This window comes from Balaenoptera acutorostrata, chromosome 1 (assembly GCF_949987535.1).
Source record: "Balaenoptera acutorostrata chromosome 1, mBalAcu1.1, whole genome shotgun sequence".
Classification (NCBI taxonomy): domain Eukaryota; kingdom Metazoa; phylum Chordata; class Mammalia; order Artiodactyla; family Balaenopteridae; genus Balaenoptera; species Balaenoptera acutorostrata.
Window position 1 is genome coordinate 65,281,902 of NC_080064.1, and position 25,695 is coordinate 65,307,596.

The window sequence follows — 25,695 nt, forward strand, 5'->3', positions numbered from 1 at the left end:
GCTTGGCGACAGCCCAATGTGAATCCAGAGGTAGAAGTGAAAACCATGGTACTTCCAATTAAATTTATCCTTTTTCAGCCCCCAGCCTTTTCACTTCCCCACCCAATTTTTCCGGAGTCACAGATACTCTATCCCACCAAGCGAGTTGCCAAGGGGCTTAATCATAAGCAGGACCAAGGAGCTTGAAGTGACCATATTGGCAAAACGCCTTCTGGCAAAGACAGAAAAAGAGAAAAAAGGGGCTAGTTAAAGAGCACCGGTCTCCCCAGCTCTCCCTCTCCTCCTCTGCTCTAGGTACTTTAGGAAACCAGCCAGCACCAGCCTGGGAAACTTTGGGGCTTAATCCTTTTGAGTTGAGTTGAAAGGAATAACTTGGAAAGTTAAAAATTTTTAAATATATACATACATACCAATTTTAACTAAAAGATTCACAGTAGGTGTAATGCCGAATGTGTGTCTAATCAGGATTAAAGCAGGAATCCTCCCAGGTTCCCACTGAATGGAGGTCAGATCCAGAGGAATGACTGCTTCTGAAATACCCCTCTTTTAGAGAAGGATTTTCTAGAACAAATTTGTCAAGCTCCCTTTCTTTGTTTCCTTTAATTAACCACCTCCTCTCTCCACACTATGTCTCCTTATGTTGCTGCTTCCCTCTGGCTCTTGTTAAGTATCTGTGTCTTGATTCCTGAGAAGGGTAACCTTTTCACAGATGCCAACCTATAGCTCACAAACCCTTTTCATTACTGCACTTTTAATGGGGCCCAGGGATCATCTTAGAGCTTGCCTCGAGACCATGGGGATTTTTTGTGTTGGTTTTTTTTTTCTCCTGGCTGAAAAAAAATGTCTCACTAATTGCTTTCTTTTTGTGCTGGTAAAAATGAACTTCTATGATCATGTTTTTGCATGCTTAGCACATTAAAATGTTTTTTCCATGTGCATGCAGCACTGAGCTCACTTAGAAGATGTTCAATTAGCTAAAATTGTAAGCCAAATTACAGCAGCACCAGGAGAGAGTTATTCCAACACAGTGAATATTTGGGTTAAATTATTTCCAAAGCTGACATTTCCCTGGGAAAGAAGGAAAAAATGGGTGCCAGTAGTAGGAAAAAGGGCTAGTGCTAGACAATCCATCTGAAATGAAGGACCTGATTTCTTTCTCTCTCATGCTCTCTGCCTTTCCTTAGTTTCTTCTTACCTTCCTTCCATCCTTCCTTCCTCCTTTTCTCCCTCCAACAATAATCATTAGCTTTGGAGTCACTCGGGCCTTCTACGGTAGTTGTGTGACCTTGGGCAAGTCACTTTACCTATCTGAGCTCGTTTGTAAGATGGTGATAATAAAAATTATGTTGTAAAGTTGCTGTAAGGATTACAAATAATACAAAGTGCATTGAATAGTTCCTGGCACACCGTAGTCAATATTGTAAATGTTGTTGTTGTTTATTTTTATATTATGTCACCACAGAGCCAAAGAGCTATTCTACAGAAGTAGAGCATGAGAAGGGTAGAGATTTTTCTCTCTTGTGGAAATAACCATTAACATCCCTAAAAACCCCACCTTTGCAAACAGCAAACTGCCAAGCTTATGCTTTTGAGGCAGTTGGAGCCAAGATGCATCAGCCTTAGACAGTGACATCTTATTTACACCTGAAATAAAATCTGAAGAGAAATGATATCCTTTAAATCAAATACAAGAATCAGAAAGAATTTCTCAAACAAGGGGGATGATAATTAAAAATAGAAAGAAAACACATTTATTGAGTATCTGCTATATGGCAGGAAGTGTTTTAGATGATTTTAAGTGTATTATTTCAATTAGTTCTCAAAATAGCTCTGGAAAGGGAGAATGCTCTTCCGGATTTTTCAAGTAGGTAACAAATCCAAGCTAGCATAGAATGGAATCAGGTTTCAAAACTCGGCTTGTCTTGCACTAGCATCCATGAGTTTTTCACTACATAGTACTGCCTCCACTGTGATGGAGAAAAAGGAATAAAAATAGCAAACATTCACAATCCAGAATTGTGGTAAAAGCAAAGAAATCTGCAGTTCTGCAGTCCTGAGGAAAATTCAGGAATTACCCAGGAGAAGTTGCAGGGACAAAAATAAAAACAACCAAACCTGTCTTGATTACTATGGCTCATGATTGCAAAGTAAAACCAAAAAAAAAAAAAAAAAAATCATCATCATTTCCTCTGTTTTAATTATGGAAAAAGGAGGGCTAGAATAATCTCAAGGTTCAAAAAACATACATTGTTATTTTCTAGGCACAAAGAACCAGAAATGATTGACAGAAGCAAGACTCTCACCGTGATAAGCAGGAACAAAACAATTATGAGGGCAAAGCACAGCAATTAGGGAAGCCAAGGAGTTTCACATTTTCCTCTCCTTATTAGCACACTGGGTGGGGAAAGTGAGGAGAGATGGTGTAGCCATTACCAGTAGGATTTGAATACCTTTTTCCTTCCTAGTTTTGTGTTGCTTGTAGTTACTCAAGCATGCAGACTGCAGAGCTCCCCCCTGATCAATTCCCTTCTATATTTCACGAGCCACAAGGGCAAAGATGAACCGTTTGACAATTGCAGTCCCTTCACAGGGGATCAGTTGAAGGCTCAGCTGCTGCAGTAACAGACTGTGGTCCAAGACTGTCAGCTCAATTAGCACTGTATGCAAAACATGATGGAGAAGCAAAGTTCCTCTCCCTCCTTGGACATCCTACCTTTTGGAAGGCTAACTAGATACAAAAAGAGCAAGGGTTGTACATTTCTCCTCAGGCCAGAGATCCAAGGCAGCACAGCAGCTGACCCAATGGCAGGGTACTAATTAAATTAGGCTTCTAGAATTAAAACACTGCCCCGGGTGCCAGGCCCCACTGATGAGGACAGGTCTCCGAAGCACTCTCAGTCTAACTTTATGTTTAATTAGTGAGACAAAAAGAATAGTATCTCAAACATGTCTTCTAAGCAATGGACTCATATGCAGGAAAAAGGTATCTTCGCCATCTTTAAAGAAGGTTTTGAAGCTCACTAATTTCACTAACTTCCATCTCTTCTTTTATCTCAACTAATCAGGAAAGGGAGAGATTCCAGCAAGACCACGAAATGCAATGAAAATAATTTGAATGTTGGTTTGCCCTTCAGTTTTTACTCATAATAATCCATGGTCTGCTTAACACCACTTCAAAAATTAATCCACAGTGAAGAATGTCAGGTTCTTCTTTCAGAGGTTTTCTTTTCCCGTCCTTAAACTCAAATCAGTCAGAGGGAACGGAATTAATGTCCAGATTGAGGATAGTCTGAGGTGAGAAGAATAAAAATGGATGGGACACTGGATGACATATGTTTATCCTGTACGACGTATGAAATTGTAGGAGGCAGACTAGCACAGAGCAGTTCTCAAACTTCAGCCTATGTCAGAATCACTAGAGGGTTCATTCAAATGCAGATTGCTGGACCCCACCCCAGGGTTTTAGAATCCGAAGTTTTGGAGTGGGACCCAAAAGCGTGCATTTCCAACAAGCTCCCGGGAGACCTGATGCTGCTGGTCCCAGGACTACACTTTGAGAAACACTGGCATTGTAGTGAGCTTTCGAGTCAAGCATGGGTGAAAATCTGGTTCAACCCCCTCACTGTGTGTGACCTTCCATGGGCAAGTTACTCGGTCTCTCTGACCCTCGGATTCCCCATCTATAAAGTGGAGACAATGATTCTTACCTCATAGAGAGGATTAAGTAAAATAATGCATGAAAATCACATATCACAGTGCCAGGCACATGATAAATGTTCCATAGCAATCAGCCATGCTTAATATAACATGACTGGGAGAGCAATCAACCAAGCACCAAGGGCTAATCTTTAACTTCCAGGATGCTAATTAAAGGATTATGGTTTGAGAGAATTTAAGTGTAAGACAAATAAACCCTAAATTAGCATCCTATAATCGAAGTTATACAACAAAAAGAATATGAGAATAATGTAAAAAGCACAACATGAATAAAATTATAACCAAATTTGCAGTGCAGTAAAGTTAAATATAAATGGTTAATTACTAATGTCTCCAAGGAACATGAATTAGGCTCCTCTTTTGTGTTACCTCAAATCTTCTTGGTCTCACCTATGCCATTGTCCACTGAGTCATCCACCGTCACCACAAACCAACTTCCTGTGGGCACAACTGGACCACACCTTGCCTCATATCAAGCCTGGTTCCTATTGCCTTGTACCCCCCAGATCACTGCCATGGGGCACCCCTGTTGCCCTGAAGAGAGATGTCCCAAGTTCTTGAGGCCTTTGCAGCTCAACCTAGCAATTAACACTTGGGGACCTATGGAGTAAACCTTTGACCAATAGGGATCAGGGCCAGGGAATAAGGGCCCTTCAGGGATCAGGGCCCTTCTCCATCACACCCCAAATGTCCCAAGGCACAGTCATTCTTAGAGTCTCAGAAGACAGTTTAGTGAGAATGACAATCAGTTGCCCTTGATTCCAAATACCGTCCAGCTCAATACCACACTGTAGGATTGGCTCTCCCTCCTACCCTTCCTCACTCCTGCTCTCCTCATTCCCACTTACATGGGATTGCTTTCCCTAAAGAAATAGTAGCACATGAGGTTTTTACTCGGGCTCTGCTTTCTAGAGAGACCAAGCTAGGATAGACAGTATGTAAATAAATGAATTTTGACTGCTAGTTTCTCCTTACTAAGGAGTGGTTTGTGGAATGAAGGAGTGAGCAATTGGATAATTAAATGAGAGTAAGAATGAATTAACAAAGGAGTGAAGGGATTCAGTAGGCTGCTGGGCTGAGATCATCATTTTAGCCTTGTTCCTTTCAGCCCCTTTGACTCTCCTATTGTCTTTGTTAAAAGATAAACTGTGGCATTTAAAAAATTTTAAGAATTTATTTGAGCAAAATTTCATTTAAAGTGGGTAGGGCCAAATCGGAAGTAGTTAGGAGCAATCTACCTGCAGGAACCAGGGGCAAGACTTTTATGGAGAAGAAACAGAAACAAAGCAAAGCAGTTATTTGATTGGCTCTAGCTTAAGTGGTTGCCTTATTTGGGAAAGCCTAGTTGGTTGTTTGTGATTGGTTGTCCTTAGATTTTGATTTCTTAACCCTGAGGCATTTACAGGTTTAGGTTTTGGGTTGTTTAGTAGGCTGGTAAGGCGTTAGAACCACCTCAGTCTAATGGCTTCCTTGTTTAGTTAATTTAACACTGTTTTCACTCTTTCACAGTTTCTCTTTTATGTGTGGGATGTGGTACTTAGCACTACTCTGCTTGATTATGCCCTTTGTAAGTAACACTCACCAGCAAAACTGGCTCTGTGTTGCTAGGGATTTGCTACCTTCACTCTAAATTTCTATAAGCTGATTTTTTCCTCTCCCTTTTTGGTTGTTATTTCTCTCATTCTACCAATCTGCTTACTAATTTTTCTACTTTATTAGTATATTCCTATTTAGCATTCTCATTATTACTGCTATTCTTTGTCCTCCCTAGTTGTGTGTTTAGTGTCTCTACAAGTTGGAAATGACTTTTTACGTACCCTTCAGGGAGTTCTTTCATTTGCATGAAAATGACCAGTTTCCTGGCATTGCCAGGAGGGTACTAACCCCCCAAACAAACTCTGTCTCTGTGGTGCTTCTTGTTCTTTCAGTTTAATCATCCCTCACCCCTTGCTTGGAAGTCTAATGAATGAAATGATCTGTCATTGCTTTTGCTTTTAACTCTTCAATGTTCCTTAAATATGGGCTCCATGCATTGTTTTTTTCAGTAGCAGTCCCAAAAGAATAGGGAAGCAAAGCTCAGATTTTGTTATAGTCGACCCCCACCTACCATGTTACAGTTCCTCCTTAGTACAGTAATTGCCTGCCCATCCTTCAAGCCACAGTTCTTCACATAGACAACAAGGAAGCTGAATAAAAAATGAACAAAAGAGGGCTGGATTGGAAAGTCACCAAATTAAAGGCAAAGATGAGGATGAAAAGCAATGGAATAAAGGCATAAGGTTGTTAGTCTACCGCTCAGTTCTGCAGAACCCTAAATGTCCAAGATTTTTGGCATCCACATATTCACCAAAAGTCTTCCATCTCCTGTATTACGAAGTCAATGCATTTTGGGGGCAAGTTCAACTGGTCAAATCTATGCAAAGCAAGCACATTTTAAAAAATTCTAGCAATTAAAATAATTGGCTAGCTAAGAAAAGACTGTCCTAGTTAATTGGTCTCCACTGAAGAAACATTAGGCTTAAGGGAAAATGTATGTTTAATAGAAGTAATAAGTTATTAATACAAATGGAAATCCTGCAGAATGTAAAACAGTGAGTAGTGAAAACTGTTCAAGTTGCTTGCTAAAGCTAAATTAGTTTGTTCCTTTCTCCCACACTATCCATTAAGCTGTTAACTGATTTAAAATATTAATAGAGTTCAGGAATCACAGAGAAATACCTCCTTGTTTGCAATTTTTCTGTCAGATGTCTTACTACTGTATCAAAAATGATTATTCAGAGTACAGGCACATGTTGCAATTAATCAAAGCCATATTGCACAGCAAACAGGAGTGTTTACAAATGTTCTTAGAGTTCTTAGCCTGGTTAAAAAACAGATCCTGTATCCCCTTAGAATTTTAAACGATCTGCCTTAAAAGTCATGTTTTCTCTTATTTTTATAGATTCCATGGAGTTCAGTTTTCCTGTGGTGCTAATTTAGGGGGTTTCTTTGCAAACCCGGCATTAATAACTATCTCACAAAACAACAACAACCAAACCCACCACGCATTTAAAGGGAGCTATTAGTTGCATCTCCAAGGAGAAGATGACTAGTTTTCTGTGCCCTCGTGCAGCTGCCTGTCACCCTGCTGGGTCACGCAGGGATTTCCTAATATACAGCAGGCAAATGAGTGTTTGTTATCATTTCTTAGGGCTTTGTTGCACAATGCCTTTGGAGAACTGGGATAAACTACGAGTGTGTCACACACAGCCCCTTTTCCCCATTGTTTTAAGGCCTGGTCAGAGACAGAAGCCACATCCTCATTCACACCCTCTTGTCTCTAGACCTTACCCTGGTTTCCACTCTGCTCTTTTTTTTAACTTTTTATTTTAGATAATGATCCATTCACAGGAATTTCCAAAATAGTGTACAGAGAAGTCCTGTGTATTCTTCGCCCAGTCTCCCCCAACAGAACATCTTGCATAACTACGGTGCAATATCAAAACCTGGAAATAGATATTGGTCTACTCCCCGTTTCATTTTTGAAATTTTTTTATTTTATTTTACTTTTTGACAGGAAAATAGGATTTATTGGTGGATGTGAGTAAGGAGGGGACAGTGCCAAGGGTGTCATGAGTGCAGGGTCCACCATTTGTCCAGAGGGCCATGATTAGGGATATATTTGACTCCACAGCCTGAGCCACTTTTCTGTCACCATATTTTCAAATTCAGCAGCAGTAAACTTAGTAAATCCTCACTTCTTGGAGATGTGGATCTTCTGGTGGCCAGGGAACTGGAACTTGGCCGAGGGTAGGGCCTCAATCACATCTCCTTGTTCTGCAGCTTGGTACGGATGGACATTATGACTTGGCCACCATGCCCTGGGGCTTTCCAAAGGCACTGTGCATACCTATCTGGAGCCTAGACTGGGGACAGCATGCCAGTCATGAATGTCCACTGGAAAGGGCTGCCTCCAAGGTCCCTTAGGGCAACTGATACAGGCAACAGGCTCATACACTACCCTACCTAGGAGGCTGCTGTTTGCAGCCATTGCACACCAGGCCCCCAGAGGGAAAAGAGCACGGTGCGCTGAATTGGCTGCAAGGTCTACTCCCATTTTTAAAGGGACCTATTACTTACCTCTGAGTAGAAAGAGGCCCTGAGCCCATCTTATGCTACCAGCTACAGAGGACAAATTACAAAAGAGTGAAAAAAAAAATGAGGTATTCAGAGGGTAGACTACTCCTTTGCTTCTCTACTAGAAAGTTTCATACAACCTAGTTGTTTCCTTGACCCATATGTAAACTCTTCCTTGAAGTTGATATAAGGGAAGAAATATCACTAACAAGAGTGTTACAATTTTAAATGCCATTAAGAAGAGCATTACAATGTTAAATGCCAATAACAAGAGCATTGCGATTTAAAAATCTCTTCCCAACCATTTTAAGACAATTGTGTTAAACCATCATTTAAGAAGCTTTAGTTGTGGAAAAATTTAGTCTCAATCGCTAGTATCTTCATAGTCAACCCGAACTTTATTGGGAATTTGTAACTGTGAATATTTGAAAAAATATATTCTCTCACTTTACAATTAAATGATATAAATATTTTGAAGATTATGTCAAAAGTCTGTCTTTCATAACATAAGGACTCAATAATTTGAAGGGCTTTCCCAATATAAGTAGAACCTGCATAAAATTAAAATTTTTACTTTATTACTGAATTTGCAGTGAATAAGGAAACACTTAAAAAAAAAAAAAGAAAAGGTGAGCTAAAACCATCAGTGATCAGGTAAGGACAAGGGAAAAATAAGGTTGCCCTGAGGGCAATGGGCTATTAGTACTGAAACTGGTGACTAAGCCTTGCGCCAACAGTGAGGGGGAAATTTATTAAAGATTGGCACATTAAACTGGACCCTGAAAGGATTATTCACAAACTAAAATTAACACAATACTCACAGACAAATGAGAAACAAACCACCATGAATGAAACTCAACAGAAATAACAAGCTACAGTTCCAGACACCAAAGATATCAGATATTAGAAGAATCGGTTTTGGAATAGAAAGCAGCTACGCATACAGTACTTAAAGAAATCCTAAAAATAAAATGACACAAAGTAGGAAAAAATTAGCAAGCAGCATGGGACCATCAAAATGAACAGATAGATTTGCAGTTTTGTAGTTAAAGGAGAGGGTGTTGGAGTAGATAATACAATCACATGCCTGGTAGTAAAATGAAGAAATAGGTCTAGTGTTGGTAGTAGACATCTGGTGGGTTGGGAGATGTTCTGACTAATAAGTGAAAATATAATATCACTGTGCATCTATTCATATATTTTTTAATTTGTTTTGCTCTTATAAGAAAATTTGCTGTCTTAATACTATTGATGATTATTGCCACTGTAATATTATCCTAAAGTTTTATCATGCAGTTTTATAGATCCTTTCTCCACTTTAAATGTTGATAGAGGTGGTACAGGTACATATACCTTAGGTTTCTGGCACCCTTTGGAGATTCAATTTAGTTTCTGTATAAGTTGTTTTTATACTTCTCTTTTTTCCCCCATAGTCAATTATGTTTCATTCTTATTTTATGCCTATTACAGAAAAATATCAAAAGTTTTTGTGGATACCAGTGACTTATAATAAATAGTAAGTTTTAACAATTTTATATCACTTTTTAGCTATCTTTGGATTACATATTAATTCATTTTGAATATTTCAAAATCAATATTGAATTGTTGTATTTCAATATGTCTCTCAATATGCTTTGAATATAGACACGACTAAGGCTTACTGATGGACTTGACATGGAATGCGAAACAGAGAGATGAACAGTTTTTGTGAAAAAAAAATGAACAGGTAGACTTGGATTAAAGACTAAATACAACTTTAAGAAATGAAAAATAAAATTGTTGAAAGTACAAGTACAATGAATGCATTAAATAGAAGATTAGACAGATAAATAGAAAAGAATTGGCAGATAGCTCTAAAGAAATTACACAGAATACAACTTTAAGGAACAAAAGGTGAAAAAGTCTCAGAACTTTTTTGCTCATCTCTAAAATAGGAATTAAAATACAGTCATTCCTCAAGGTCCATCCATGTTACTGCAGATGGTAAGATTTCATCTTTTTATGGCTGAGTAGTATTCCATTGTATATATGTGCCACATCTTCTTTATCCATTCATCTGTTGATGGATACTTAGGTTGTTTCCATATCTTGGCTGTTGTAAATAATGTGATGAACATGGTGGGTGCATACATCTTTTCAGACTACTGTTTTTGTATTCTTTGGATAAATACCCAGAAGTGTGTCATATGGTAGTTCTATTCTTAATTTTTTGAGAATCTCCATACTGTTTTCAATAGTGGCTGCAGAAAAACTAACAAACACAAAATAAATGAACAAACCAAACCAAACAAAAACAAACACAGAGATACAGAGTAGTGATTACCAGAGGGGAAAGGGTGAGGGGGGCAGAGAATGGGTAAAGGGGATCAACTGTATGGTGATGGATGGAAAATAAACTTTTGGTGGTGAGCACATTGTAGGGTATACAGAAGCAGAAATATAATGGTATCAGCTTAAAGAAAAATGCACAACATAAAAGTTATTAGTTAAGTTTTATTTGGGGAACTTACTAAGGACTATAACCTGGAAAACAGCCTCTCAGTTTAACCTGAAGATGTAGGGGTGGAGCCAGGATATATATAAATTTTTTGGCTGGGAAATATGTATAGTCAAGCATACATCTTGGTAACAGTTCACTGCTAATCATAAACAACAGTTAATCTCAAGTTAATAATTTTAGTGCTTTTCTATGTATGGCAAGATGCGAGAATCTAGGGTCACTGAAATTTTTCCTCAGATATGCATCTTAACTATCTAGATGAATTCTCCTTAGGGTGCTCTGTCAGTGGGTGACTGCAATGGATTGTGACTTAACCTTTGCATATTGGGATGATGAGCAACACTCTTTGTTCTTTCTGTTTACATTATACACATAAAACTTATATAATATTATAAATCATTGTTAGCTCAATTTTAAAAAATACAGTCATCCCTTAGTATCCAAGGGGCATTGGTTCCAGGACCCCCCCATGGATACCAAAATCCAAGGATGCTGAAGTCTCTTATATAAAATGGTGTAGTGTTTGAATATAATCTATGCACATCCTCCTGTATGCTTTAAATCATCTCTAGATTACTTATAATACCTAATACAATGTAAATGCTACGTAAATAATTGTAAATAAAATGTAAATGCTATGTAAATAGTTTCCAGTACACGGCAAATTCAAGTTTTGATTTTTGAAACTTTCTGGAATTTTTTTTTTTTTAATTTTTGAATTTTATTTTATTTTTTTTTATACAGCAGGTTCTTATTAGTCATCACATTAGTTTTATACATATCAGTGTATACCTGTCAATTCCAATCTCCCAATTCATCACACCACCACCACCACCCCCCCCCACCACTTTCCCCCCTTGGTGTCCATATGTTTGTTCTCTACATCCGTGTCTCAATTTCTGCCCTGCAAACCGGTTCATCTGTACTATTTTTCTAGGTTCCACATATATCTGTTAATATACGATATTTATTTTTCTCTTTCTGACTTACTTCACTCTGTATGACAGTCTCTAGATCCATCCACGTCGCAACAAATGACCCAATTTCATTCCTTTTTATGGCTGAGTAATATTCCATTGTATATATGTACCACATCTTCTTTATCCATTCATCTATCAATGGACACTTAGGTTGCTTCCATGTCCTGGCTATTGTAAATAGAGCTGCAATATTTTAAAAAATATTTTCGATCTACCATTGGTTGAATCTGCAGATGCGGAACAGAAGATAGGACAGGTACAGTGGGCTACAGAGGGCCAACTGTACCTGCCCTATCTTCTTCTGTTTGCCACTAGATTCTACTTCATGAGAACAATGCAAGGTACGTGTGATAGTAACCTATAAGTGGAAAACACTATTATATACCAACAGGTAGAATGGAGACTACCTCTGTCCCCTTCTGTCTCTTTCCCTCAGGCTATCCTTATCTAATTTATTTTTCTCTTTGTTGGTTCTCTTCAAATCGTTCTTGTTCATTATACTCTGATTTTCCCTGGACATAACTGTTGAGAGGCAAAGTGAATATAATCTGTGATTTAGCCCTTCCCCAACCCCTTAGGATCAACTGAGGCACCTGTTTGCTAGGTGTGGACTGGACAGGTGTGGAGCTATTTATCACACTGGTTAGAGGCACTCAGTTGAGACGCAACCCCTTGACTTGGCTGGCTCAGGGTGCACAATCCTTTTCAAGGATTGGAAAGTGCACTGAGCCTTAGGAGACACATGGGCTAGGAATTGCCAGGAGCACAAGTTCTTCTACTGAGAAGTGGCACTCAACTCTCCATGGCTGTCCAGAGGCTAATCAGCCACAAATCTACTGAGACTCAGCTTCACAGATCTTACAGTTTGCAAATGGAGATTAAGATTTGAAAACAACAGAATCTAATTGCCATTGAGAAGCAATCCCCTCTAGAAGAGGCCTCAGCAGCGAAGAGAAGGATATTTATTGTAGTCTAACAGGGTATGACTCAAATACAGCCTCTCAGGCAACAGAAAATGATTCCAGCATTGTCCTTGCAATTGTAGTGGTACTGTGTGTTGGAAGGCCTCATCTTTGTGGTGTGAAGGGCAGGATTCAAAGTTCTGGCTAAGAGAGTAGACTCTAAAGCAGTGGTTCTCTACCCCAGCTGCACGGGGAGCTTTCAAAGAGACTGGTACCCAGTCCTACGCCCAGAGATTCTAATGGTCTGGGTGCAGTCTGGACGTCAGGATTTTTCAAAACCTCCCAGTGAGTTCTAATGTGCAGCCCAGGCTGAGAACATTTGAGAACGCTGGTTCTCACAGCTCAGCGTGCATCACTGTCACCTGGTGACCTTTTTAAAACACAGTTTGAACTCTAGCTTCTCAAGGTCTGGTCCCTGGCTCAACAACATCAGCAGCATGTGGGGATTTGTTAGAAATGCAGATTCTCGGGTGCCGTACAGCCCTAATTAATTGGAAATTCTAGGAGTGGGACCCAGCACATTCGAATTTAAAAGGCCTTCCAGGTGATTCTAATTCAAAGCTAAACTTAGAGAACTCCTGCTCCAGATGGAGCCATTTTTTTTCTGGGTTAAACCCCGTCTGTGACACTTCCTAGCTTTACAACTTGAATATGTTACTTCTTTTTGTGTCTCCGTTTCATCACCTATAAAATGGGGCTAATAGTACCTTCCTCATAGCATTGTGAGGCTTAATGAGGAAAGAAATAAAAGAGTAAAAGAATAAAATGAATAAAATAGTAAAAGCATAATGTGTTAGGTTGTATTATACCGATTTAAATTAGGCTTCTGAAATCACATTAACATCTACCTTTTAATCTCAGTAGTTATTCAGAATTGAGATCTGTGGAGAAAAGCCTTGGCTCCAAATAGTAATCACCTGGGGAGATTTTTTTAAGTCCTGTTGCCCAAACCTCACCCCCAGAGATTAAAAAAAATCTCCTCCGGGGAATTCTAAGGTGCAACCAAATTTGAGAACCAGTGATTCAGATTTGAGTTTGTTAAGCCGATTTGTTTATGCTTAGATAGGTTTGTAATTTGTTGAATTCTACTGGAGAGTTCTGTGCTTAGTAGGGAGCCACTAACATTATGATTAGTTCAGTGGGGAGAGTTTCCATTCATTTTCAAAGATTTTCTTTTCTTTAAATTAATCAATGGCAGGTGTGTGTGTGCACACGCGTGCGCCCATGTATGCATAAAATAACTAGTATGTGGTGCTTCTGCTGTCTCTAACCATAAATTTTTGCATTCTCACTGGGGATTATAAACAGGCAATGACAAACCTCAGGACATCTGTGATTCAGACGACCAAAATATTTCACTTAAGCCGCATTTGAAAACTTGTATTTCAGCATTTGCAAAGCAAGAAAAAAATTAGCTGTTCTAAAAAACAAAACTGAAAAAACACCAAGTTTTAGAGAGTGAATTTGACTAGAAATTGGGATTCTGTACCTCTAACAAGAAAATCTGACTAATGAGGAGCAGCATTGTGAAGTGAAATAAGCTCTAGACTAAAGATAGGAGTTGCAATTCTGTTTTGTCCCTCACCAGTGTGTAACCTATTCCTCAGACCCGCTGGGTCTCTGCTTTCTCAATCTGATACCTACAGAGGTGCTCGTGGAACTTTTGATCTCCAGGGTCCCTATTACCTCTAACGTTTTATGAAAATAATGACCATTTTCTCTTCAGTCCACAAATTCAGATACTCCCTGCATCCTATCAACATCAATTAAATTTAGGCTTAAAAATTTCCAGAACGTGTAACAGCATTACCTCTGCATTTTAGCTGTTAGTCATCCTTTTACCAGATATTTATTGAGTGCATGCCATGTGCAGCCACTGCTCTTGACACAGGGAATTGAACATGGACCACAGCAGACCATGTCTCTTTTCTCATGGGGCTGACATTCTACTGCACAACAAGTCAGCCTGTGTTACAGGAAATGTAATTGTCACAACTCTACAGTTCCTTTTCCCTTCCTCACAACATCTCACGCTTGCATTCTAACAGATGGACTGGAGAAGATGGTGACGGTGTGGAAGGAGAGACTGAAAACCTGGCTAAAGTGAAGCTTTTTAATAATAGTCTTAAAAAGAGAGGAAGATTGTAATAAATCATTCTTATTCCACCGAGGAGTGAAAGGGCAATTGGTTCCTTTGTGCCAGTTGTTTCCAAACTTTTGTGACTAAGGCACATTTTTGAAAACTGAAATTTCTGTGGCATATGAAATGGTGGGGATTGGGGAGTTGCTGGTGGGGATTGGGGAGTTGCCGGTGAGGATTAGTCTCCATAGTTATGGAAGCTGATTGCTTTTCAAAAGCACAGGTTAGCAAACTACAGTCCTCGGGCAAAATTTGGCAGTCCACCTTTCTTTGTAAATAAAGTTTACACACCCATTTGTTTAAGTATTGTCTATGGCTGCTTTTGCCCTGAAATGTCAGGATTGAGCAGTTTTGACTGTATGTCCTGCAAAATCTGAAATATATGCTATCTTCAGTAGTTTTGACTGTATGTTCTGCAAAAATCACGGACTGATGAAATACCAAAAATGATTTAAGTGGCTTATCAGCTGACAAGTCAATTAGGTCCTAATTTAATGTTCTTGAAAACAAAGATTTGAAAACCACTTGACTTGCAGAAGGATTTATTAACCAGCCATTAAGGTCATTCCCTTTCTCAGTATCTGCCCCATGTTTCAAATCGTTCCTTTGTCATTTGTGTCATCCCAGAGACAACATAGTAAAATTGGTAAACAGATGAAGAGTTGGTCTCTATTATGAAGAGAGAATGGGAGATTGGCAAAAGGGAGATTAGCCTTGACTGCAGGCTAGCTCTCAGACAGGTCCATTTTATGACAAAAGTACATATGGAGGTTGACGTCTACAAAGTAGCCTTAGCAGTGGATCCCTTGAAAGGCTTCATCTCCCCTCAGAGGTACACCCACACCAGCTTGAGGGTCTCTGTGTCACATTAGTACCAAGCTCCTGAACAAGTGCGAGATTTCTCCTATAATTTTGTCCTTCCTATGCCCTTTAATCATAAGCAGATATTTAATAGGACCAGGAAACATTTGACAAAGGAGACAGAGAGCTAGTTCTTATATATTCTTTGGTATCAGCTTATCTATTTCAGGTATCTCTGTGTACCTCATTTTCCCTAGTAAAAAATGGGGTTTGCGTCACTCCAAAATATTACAAGGTTGCAAAGATTATTAAACAGTCTGAGACTTCTGATAGGAATTTCAAAGGGAATGTGCATTCTCAAACATCCAGCATTTTATCGTAGAGTTTATGTTTTCTGTTATTTTAAAGAGCATAGTTTTCCTGTTACAGGGCATGATATTAGAGGGAAGGAGAAAACATAATAAAGGGGGAAAAAAAGGGTGAGTTTGACAGCAACTTTTAAAGAATTCCAGCTGTATTTATTTCCCTGTTCTTTGTACCTCTTGCTGCTGGCCACAACTGGGAATATCTTTCAAATGACACAGGTGGTATAGGAGACTAGAAGAAAATATTACCCCAGGTCAGAAGTGGCCTCTCAAGGGCCACAGTCCTTGAAGCTGTTGGAATACTTCACACGCTAGATGCATCTTTTTTACAGCCTTTTTTCTTTTCTCAAATAATGATTTCCAATGGCAGTCACTGTGGCAAAATTATTGATCTTAGAAGTTTTAAACTACTCAACTGTAATTTAAATTTACAACACAGGACTTTACAAAGCCATAGGAAAGGCTTAACTCAAGAAATTCAAATAACCTCATTCTGCCTATCTTTACTTTGGTTGTCTATTCCTCTCTTGAATTATTTAAATAATCTATCATATTCTTTGATCAATAATGACTGGAACTATAATCCTTTTCTTATCGATAAAAGATACATGCATGAGATTTGATTTTTACTTCTACAAGTAAACAAAAATATGTAGAGATTCACATTTAGCATCTTAGTATCTATTTAATATTCCTCTTCCTAGAAGGAAGTGTATGTGATAAAAAAAGTCAGAGTTTGGAGTTAGAAGACATGAGATTGACCATAATTTTAGACAAGCCACTTAACTGAGCTTCTATTTACTTATCTATGAAATAATGACAACAATTTTCCTCTCTGATATTATTCCATGTATGTGAAAAGACATATATGAACGCAGTCAATATAAACACATATATTCAAAAAATACAGCCCAATGAAAATAATTCTCTCTGCTCTACTCCATGGAGTTTAAATTTTGTAAGGAAAGGACAAAGAAGATTTTAAAAGTCTAGTCTTATTTATAAAGGACCATTCATGTCTTATCTGTAAACATATGGTTTATTTATGCTTTTAATAACGAAACTAGGATAAATAATCAGTTCAGTCGAACATAAAATAATTTTATCAATATAGTATTTTCAGAGAAAGAATTCCCTTCATCGAACTATCACAACACTGAATTTCACAGTTAAACCCACATGCAGACTGTAGTATAATTTTACAGAATGTTTTGATGGAATGTGTTAAATATAAAAATAATCCAATGCAATTTCCATTTAGCACATTGTACAAAACTCATTCTTCAATGGAATTAACAAGTTTACAATCTTTCCCATAAGGTGCTATGTATGCAAAGTGCTCTGTAGCAATGAGGTTGAGAGCAGCGGAAAAAATACTGTAGAACGCCACAGTAATACAGCTCAGTAATAAATGAAATTGGATATAATGTAGATGAAATCCACTCATAAAATGTAAGACAATGGAGATCTATGATGTGTCATGAGAGATGCTCATCCTCAGTAGGGGGTGGGGCTGAAGGACTTCACATATATATCATTACATTCCCAATAAAAATGAGTTTAAAGTTGAGGTCATCACTTTTAGAGTGAGTACCATTGCCTAGAGAAAAAAGAAAAAGGGAGAAGAGAGACAGATGGTAAAAGAGAGACAGAAAGAGAGACAAAGTACACAATGCTTCTGCAATCCATTTTCCAACTGAGACCAATCCTCAAAACAATCAATAGTCCGTGACAGCAGTTTTCAGACTAGAGGGTACATCAGAATTACCCAGAGGGCTTGTTAGAACACCAATGGCTCTGCCTCACCCACTGAGTCTCCAATTTAATGGGTATGAGATGAAGGCAGGAATTTGTATTTGGAACAGTTCTGGGTGATGCTGATATCCTGATCAAGGGACCACGTTGTGAGAACCACTGGTCCATTATACCTTTGATCACTAAATGACTCCTTTATTAAAATGAAACACATCTATAAAGATAAAAAAAAAAAAAGATAATATGCCTGGTCCTTAGGGACGCAGGGCAGCCAGTATGGATTGTATAATGATTAGGGCAGCAGTTCTCAATTTTGCCTACATAGTAAAACCAACTGAAGAATTAAAAAACAAAACAAAACAAAAAACTGATGCCTACACCCATCTAAAACTAATTCGATCTGAATCTCTGGGGTAGGGCCAGGGATTGAATCATTCATGAAAGTGCCCCATGAAAGTCTAATGTGTAGCATAACTGGAGAATCACTGCTTTAGGACATTTTCTTTCACCTCCTCACATAATGAAAAGATGGCCAAACATATGTGCCCTCTGGGGCACTGGCATATGAACAAAGAAAGATATCACAAGGAAATCAAAATCCCCAAGGGGCACACTGATACACAACTATTCCTAGTGATATGGGGGCAGGGGTAATTTAGAAAGAAGTTGTGACCGTGGATTTGCAATGCACTGCAGGGTTAGTTCAGAGGTTTGAAATAACAGAACTTTGGAAGGTGAGCAGTATGCTAATTTAATCCAAGTTTCTTTTCCATGGAATGACACCAGCCAGAGTCTAGAGTCTAGAATGTTGGTGTATGGACTGATGTGCAATGTTTACCTGCTATAATGATTGTTACTCATTTTACGCAGCTAAATTATTTACTACATTGATTTAAATTGAGTGGCCCTATAAATAAGGCCCCCAGGAATGAAATGCCACAAGCATTTACCTGTCTACCTCAGAAAGCAAGACTACGGAAACACGCAAAAACAAAGGGCAATTTGAAACAAGATTTACACTTAAAATTACTCATCTGGCATAAATAGAAAGCATGATTATTTCTAAGTGTAAGTGAATAGACATGCCATGGAATCCTTTTCTGGAAGGACTTACAGGTCTGGAGCAATCTTTAGCACTGAGTATACTGGGAAGGACGTTTAGAGCTCATTTTCACAGGCAAAGCCACAGATTGTAAATAAAACGCTCATGTATGAACCTGGGACTAATATGTGATTATAAATTAAAAGGAATTTAAACAAACCCCAGATATCAGGACTGGGACTTTCAGGTAATCTTTAGTAAAAGTCAAACATTTGAAAACTATCAATTTGATTTGAATGTAGACATGTTAACTATGTAGACTTAGGTATCAGCCTCCCAGTCCTCCATTAGGAACCGGCACCCCAGGGAGCGTCTGAGCAGTTCTTCTCAAGGTACTTGAGGTGCTACAGACCAGCATTGGCCGACTGGGAACTGCTCAGACAAGCACAGGGATTTAAAAAAACAAAAAAAGATAAAATCTAAAGTCCTCATTAGCTGATTCACTTTGTTATACAGCAGAAACTAAAACACCATTGTAAAGCAATTATATGCCAATAAAGATGTTAAAAAAAAAAAAAAATCTAAAGTCCTGGTGAGATGCTCAGGTGATCCTTCTCCTCCGCTCTAAGTCTTCCAGAAGACGTCTTGAAAATATCCTGAAAAATAATAAAAAGGATAGGACTCTGAATATAGTCATTCAGGATAGTAGCAACCAGGCGCTAAGGATACGAGGGCATCAAGGAAATAGCAGGAACACGAGGAAATGTTGGAAATAATTTTGGTCTTTAGTTACAATCTTCAATATTTTACATCTATATATATATTTTAACGTTTTAAATATTTTAACATATGTTACAGATATATGCTATATATATTTATTAAACTTCACAAAAGTGCAGAATGGAGACATGGAACCCATTTAAAGGCAGACAATCACAAAGGGAAATTAATTCTGGAATAGAGTTTAAGCCTTTCCTCCTGTGACCTGTCCCTGTGGCACACGCTCTCCTCTGTACCCATCTCTGGGGCCCTGTCAGGGAGGCAAGGAGGATCTCACTGCTTCAGAGAGCTGTGCTTGCAGAGACAGGGGCTGTGACTTAGAGCTGCAAAGGGAATAGAAACTGGTCCTTGTGTGGCTTTGGCCACCCTGTCTGTCTCACCCAGCCCCCCGTCCTGATGGGCTTGGGGCTCAGCAGCCCAGAATTGAAGCGTGTGTGTGTGCAGACACTGAGAAAGGGATGAGCCAACCCAAAGGGGAGGAGACCCCAGGTGGGGGGATCTGTTTAATCCTGCAGACAGGTCAGGTTTAAACTCACCATCAGCCGCGAAGGCTCTTAGGCCTTCCTGTGGTTCAGCGAAACATCTGGGTCTTCACTTCCTCTGTGCACTGCATGCTCTTGCTTCTCTTGGGTCCCAGTGCAATCGGGCTTTCCGGGGAGTGTTCCTGCGTCCCGTGCACTCTCTCTCCTGGGCTCTGACCCTCTCTCTTGGGATAATCCCGGTCTGAATTCTTCAGCTGCCCCCGACTCCTGCCCCTCCTCAGGGCTCCGCGTCCCTGCCTCCTCTCCCTCAGACTCCACCTCCTGTGTGGGTTTAGCGTCCCCTCCCTCCCGAGCCGGCGCTGGCAGTGGGGCCCTCCCTTCCAGGTCAGAAGGTTCCCCTGGAGCCTCGACCGCAGCCTCCGTCTCCCAAGTCACTGTCGCCTCCTCCCTGCTCAGCGCTGTTTCCTCGACAGCCACCTTCTCTGCAGCTGCCGTTTCTCCTAGTGTCTCACCCACTCTGTGCCAGCTTTCTTCCCCAGCCACATCTGAAAAGGAGGGGGCTTCACGTGCTTCTGTTTGCCCCGCAGCTGGCTTTGAACCTGCCGACGCCTCCCGCTCTGCGGCTGGTCCGGCCGCTCCCCCTCCTTGGTGGCCATCTTCCCCAGCTGCAGCCACGGCCCACAAGCCCCCGTCCCCCTCGGTGGCCCCACTCTTCATCAGCCCTACCCCCAGAGTGCACTCTTCCTCCGCCGCCTCCTCTGGGCCCTCATCCATCACTTCTTCACTCAACTTTCCTGCCACGGTGGAGTCTCCCTCGGGACCATCTTCTTGGATCATGGCTGGGACAGCCACTCCCTGTGGCCCCTGTAAAGGCCCTTCTTTATCCCTCCCCTCCCAGCCCATCAGGCTGGCCTGATCTTTGGCTGCGCACTCCCGGGCCTCGCCGGCAGCCCCGGGTGTCTGCGCCTTCCCCGAGGGCTCGCTTTCGGGAGCTCCTGACACCCCCCCTCCTGCAGGGCTCGGGCCCTCGTCCTGCCCTGCGGGGGCCACGTTCTCCCCGACGAGCAGCTCTGCTCTGCCTCTGGGCCCTGTGTCTCCAGCTTCTCTCAGTCTTCCTCCTTCTTTCCCCCAAACCATTATGTCTTCCAGGGACTCTTCACATCCAGGGGATGCTTCAGACATGGTCTCCTCTCGCTCTCTCAGTGGAGCCTCCCCTCGCGGCCCTGCGTCTCCAGTCAGTTCAGACGCCCGCATGGCTGCTTCAACCTCAGCATCACGCTCCGTGTCATTTTGGGGGGCTTGTGTCTCTTCCTCGGGTCTTACTTCCTTCATGGGTTCCCCCTCTTCCTCTTGCAACTTTTGCTCTTCTTCTAAAGTGTCTTCATCCTGAAGCGCCCTTGTCCTTGTCACCGCTTCCCTCTCGGATTCGGTTTCCCCCAGAGGTGGCTTTGGCCTCTCAGCTGTCCTTCTCTCGCGCACTGCATCTAATTCCTCAGGTGACACTTCTTTCCTCTCATCTTCCGTCTTACACTCTGACTCCACCTCAACCCCCTCCCTTTCCACAGGGGCCTTACGAAGTCCCTCGAGGCTGTCCTCCAACACCCCCGTGCGAGTTGCCTGGGCCTTCACAGAAGTCGAGGAGCTCAAGGGCGTTTCCCTTCTCAGAACTGCCCCCCTCTCCCTGGCTGGCTCCTCTCCCCGCAGTATGGCCTCTTCTAAACCCTCCTCTCTCTCGGATGTAGCGTCTTCTCCGGGCCCCACGTCCTCTAGGTCTGTGGACGCTTCCCCATCACTGTCCTCCACACCTGGCTGTGCAGACCCGGCCCCGCTCACAGCCGCTCCCTCAGGCTCTCCCTCCTCCGGCCTCGCCGCCTCTCTCAGGGCCGCTGCCTCCTGAGCGCTCTGTGACTTCAGGGCTCCTGCCTGGCTTGTAAGCACGGCCTTCCCCTCACCCTGCTCCCCGTCGGAAGCTGCCGTGTCCGTCTCCAGCACCGTCTGCTTCAGGGCCTGCTCCTCGAAAGGCTCGCCTTCACTCAGACCTCCAGAATCTCTTGCTGCCTCTCGTCCTCTGGGGTCTAACCCCTCTTTTTGTGGCCTTCTATCCCCTTCTGCTTCTGCCTCTGCCCCACCTACTACGCCCTGAGGGATATTACTTTCCTCTGTAAACTGTCCTACTAATGCCGGCTGCTCTACTGTTGGCTTCCACTGCCCCAAGGGAACCTCATGAACCCCTGCTTTTCCCCACGGTGCTGCATCCCCTTTTTCTTCTGTGTCAGCATCCTTGTGTTGGGGACCTTCATCTTCCTCCACTGCGTCTTTCTTCTCCAGTGTATGCTCTTCTGATGCAACTTGCTTGGATTCCTTGTTTGAGCTGAGTGCTGCCCTTTCCTCCACCACTAAATTCCTGTTCGGTGCTATAAAATAAGGTTAGAAATCAAGGTTACTTTAATCAAAGTGCAGGGAGGAGATATTACAAAAACTCTTAGATATATAAGAGATATTTATATATAGTATCAAGGGGCTACTTATATTATCTATACATTTTCTTGGTTCTAGGATGCCACTGACTATAGCATGTACCATGATTTAACAATGGCTTTTCGTGATGAAAAGAAATGGTATCAAATTTAATGGGCACATTGGTATTAAAGGAAAATTGAACATCAGAAATGTTGAAAACAAACAAAAAGTCCATGTCTTAAAATAATAAAATCTCTCTCTTTCTCTCTCTCTGTCACACGCACACACACACACACATATCCCACTTTCATTTGAAATATTAGCACTTGCAGAAAAAAATTATGCAACAAGGAAAATAGTGAGGACTTAATCTTAAGAATCATTGTTCCCTATAGCACCATAATATGCCTGTTAGCTTATGTTTCTTGTACTCATATGGGCATTTAGCAACAGAATCATAATACAATGTGAGCTGATCATTATCCCATACATTACTCCCATTAAAGCTACTATATCTAGATATAGTCATCAAATAACTTCGTAGTTCAAGGTAAGACTTTTTACTAAAGACACAAATTTGTATTATAGGTCAGAATACCTCCCATCTACATTCAGAAACTGATTTGCCTTTGGCAAAACAGGATCACAGAGCAAGACAAGACTTTGTAGTCTGGGACAATTTTCAACATAAATAACCTACTTGAAGTATTTCATAAGTTCTCATCCATAATTTCCTGCAAATCTGGGTGTTCTAGCTTTTATACTTCAATAAATACAAGTTCAATATGTTTCTTAGAAGGCTTCAAATAGATTTCTTATTATTTAGCAACTACATGTATTTCTCTTGCAATGATCCATGCAAAATAAATAAAGGCATTTCAGGCCAAATACCCAAAGCATTTAAATTTTCCAACTGCAGAATAATACTTAGTGAGATAGCTTCTAAAATGGTCATCTCAATGCTTTCTATCAATCTAATCTTTTTCATTTGTAAAACACACTGGACTAGGTGCTGTAAAATAAGAAGTTATAAAACCAGGGTGTCAACCTCCAAATTATATAAATTTAAAAAGCAGGCAAGTGTGTCTTCCTCACATTTTTTCTATTGCTTGCCCTTTTGGATAGCCATCTCACCCCCACCCCATCACCAACAATCTCCCAGAAACCTAAAGCCCTGATCTTACTCACTTCATCCCTATTCTGATACCCCATCTGGGAATGTCTTATAACTCCAGTTCCTCTCCTAACACCACACCTGGCTGTCCTTTGTTGCCTTCCCTTGGCCTCTTGCCGACTATTAAAATAAAACATTTTGAAGTAAGACAATAACAGCAGATATTAAATTTCCTTTAAAAATGTATTTGGAAGGTAACTTTATTCAAATGAGTAACATAGAAATGTGAGGTCTATCAGCAGGGGTGGTGCTGACTTTTATAGGGGGTCCTCAGCATACCACAGCAGTTATTTACTAAATATAGAACAAAATGCTCACTCAGAGAACATGGAGCCAATTCACTTGAAAGAATACAGTTTGTTTTATTTTGTTACAGATTATTACTGGATTCAAAGCAAATGAAAACCATGAGGAACAACAATGTGTCAAGTCCCTTTAGTAGTATATGTGTTGTTATTCAAATTCCTGGATGAAAGTATATTAAAAAGTTATCAGAGGAATCAGGCTCCCTGACTTCAGACTATACTACAAAGCTACAGTAATCAAGACAGTATGGTACTGGCACAAAAACAGAAATATAGATCAATGCAACAAGATAGAAAGCCCAGAGATAAATCCACGCATATATGGTCACCTAATCTTTGATAAAGGAGGCAAGAATATACAATGGAGAAAAGACAGCCTCTTCAATAAGCAGTGCTGGGAAAACTGGACACCTACATGTAAATGAATTAAATTAGAACACTCCCTAACACCATACACAAAAATAAACTCAAAATGGATTAAAGACCTAAATGTAAGGCCAGACACTATAAAACTCTTAGAGGAAAACATACGCAGAACACTCTATGACATAAATCACAGCAAGATCCTTTTTGACCCACCTCCTAGAGAAATGGAAATAAAGCCAAAAATAAACAAATGGGACCTAATGAAACTTAAAAGCTTTTGCACAGCAAAGGAAAACATAAAAAAGATGAAAAGACAACCCTCAAAATGAGAGGAAATATTTGCAAATGAAGCAACTGACAAAGGATTAATCTCCAAAATTTACAAGCAGCACATGGAGCTCAATATCAAAAAAACAAACAACCCAATCCAAAAATGGGCAGAAGACCTAAATAGACATTGCTCCAAAGAAGATATACAGATTGCCAACAAACACATGAAAGGAAGCTCAACATCACTAATCATTAGAGAAATGCAAATCAAAACTACAATGAGGTATCACCTCACACCAGTCAGAATGGCCATCATCAAAAAATCTACAAACAATAAATGATGGAGAGAGTGTGGAGAAAAGGGAACCCTCTTGCACTGTTGGTGGGAATGTAAATTGATACAGCCAGTATGGAGAACAGTATGGACGTTCCTTAAAAAACTAAGAATAGAGCTACCATACAACCCAGCAATCCCACTACTGGGCATATACCCTGAGAAAACCATAATTCAAAAAGAGTCATGTACCACAATGTTCATTGCAGCTCTATTTACAATAGCCAGGACATGGAAGCAACCTAAGTGTCCATCGACAGATGAATGCATAAAGAAGATGTGGCACATATATACAATGGAATATTACTCAGCCATGAAAAGAAATGAAATTGAATTATTTGTAGTGAGGTGGATGGACCTAGAGACTGTCATACATAGTGAAGTAAGTCAGAAAGAGAAAAACAAATACTGTATGCTAACACATATATCTGGAATCTAAAAAAAAAAAATGGTTCTGAAGAACCTAGGGGCAGGACAAGAATAAAGATGCAGACGTAGAGAATGGACTTGAGGACATGGGGAGGGGGAAGGGTAAGCTGGGATGAAGTGAGAAAGTGGCATTGACATATATACAGTACCAAATGTAAAATAGATAGCTAGTAGGAAGTAGCCGCATAGCACAGGGAGATCAGCTCTGTGCTTTGTGTCCACCTAGAGGGGTGGGATGGGGAGTATGTGAGGGAGACACAAGAGGGAGGAGATATGAGGATGTATGTATACGTATAGCTGACTCACTTTGTTATACAGCAGAAACTAGCACACCATTGTAAAGCAATTATACTCCAATAAAGATGTTTAAAAAAAAGTCAATAATGAAAAATATTTAAAGAAAGTCCTCTGTTTTGCTAAGCTGGCCTCTAAATTTATGGAATTAAAGAACATTCAGGAATACAGGGTAATAAAATTGCCTAGCCACCATGTAATATACTATGCCTAAATTCTAGGAGAGAAAGTGCTAATGGCATCCAGCTGAGCTATTACATGCACACACACACACACACACACACACACACACACACACACACAGGGGAGTCAGACATGACATTTCTGAAGCAAAGGAGAAAGAGTAATTGAAGCCCTTCTAAGAAATATCAGTACAAAAATACGACATGGTTTTGATAGCAACCTCATTGGCTTTTGGGGGGA

At 40.4% G+C, this 25,695-nt stretch overlaps 1 protein-coding gene and 1 non-coding gene across 2 annotated transcripts in view; both read right to left on the bottom strand.

Moving 5' to 3' along the window:
- Positions 1-7,661: 7,661 nt before the first annotated feature.
- On the bottom strand, positions 7,662-7,800 carry LOC114238025 (small nucleolar RNA SNORA70). Its single transcript, XR_003623464.1, has one exon. It is a non-coding gene; the product is annotated as a small nucleolar RNA SNORA70 (small nucleolar RNA).
- Positions 7,801-16,578: 8,778 nt separating this feature from the next.
- ERICH3 (glutamate rich 3) overlaps positions 16,579-25,695 on the bottom strand; it is a 117,272-nt gene continuing 108,155 nt past the window's right edge. Inside the window, exons 13-14 of the mRNA XM_057535295.1 lie at positions 19,695-22,054; positions 16,579-19,034 (exon numbers count right to left, since the gene is read on the bottom strand). Coding sequence (XP_057391278.1) covers positions 19,713-22,054 — 2,342 coding nt within the window. The 3' untranslated portion in view covers positions 16,579-19,034; positions 19,695-19,712. The remainder of the gene's footprint in view (positions 19,035-19,694; positions 22,055-25,695) is intronic.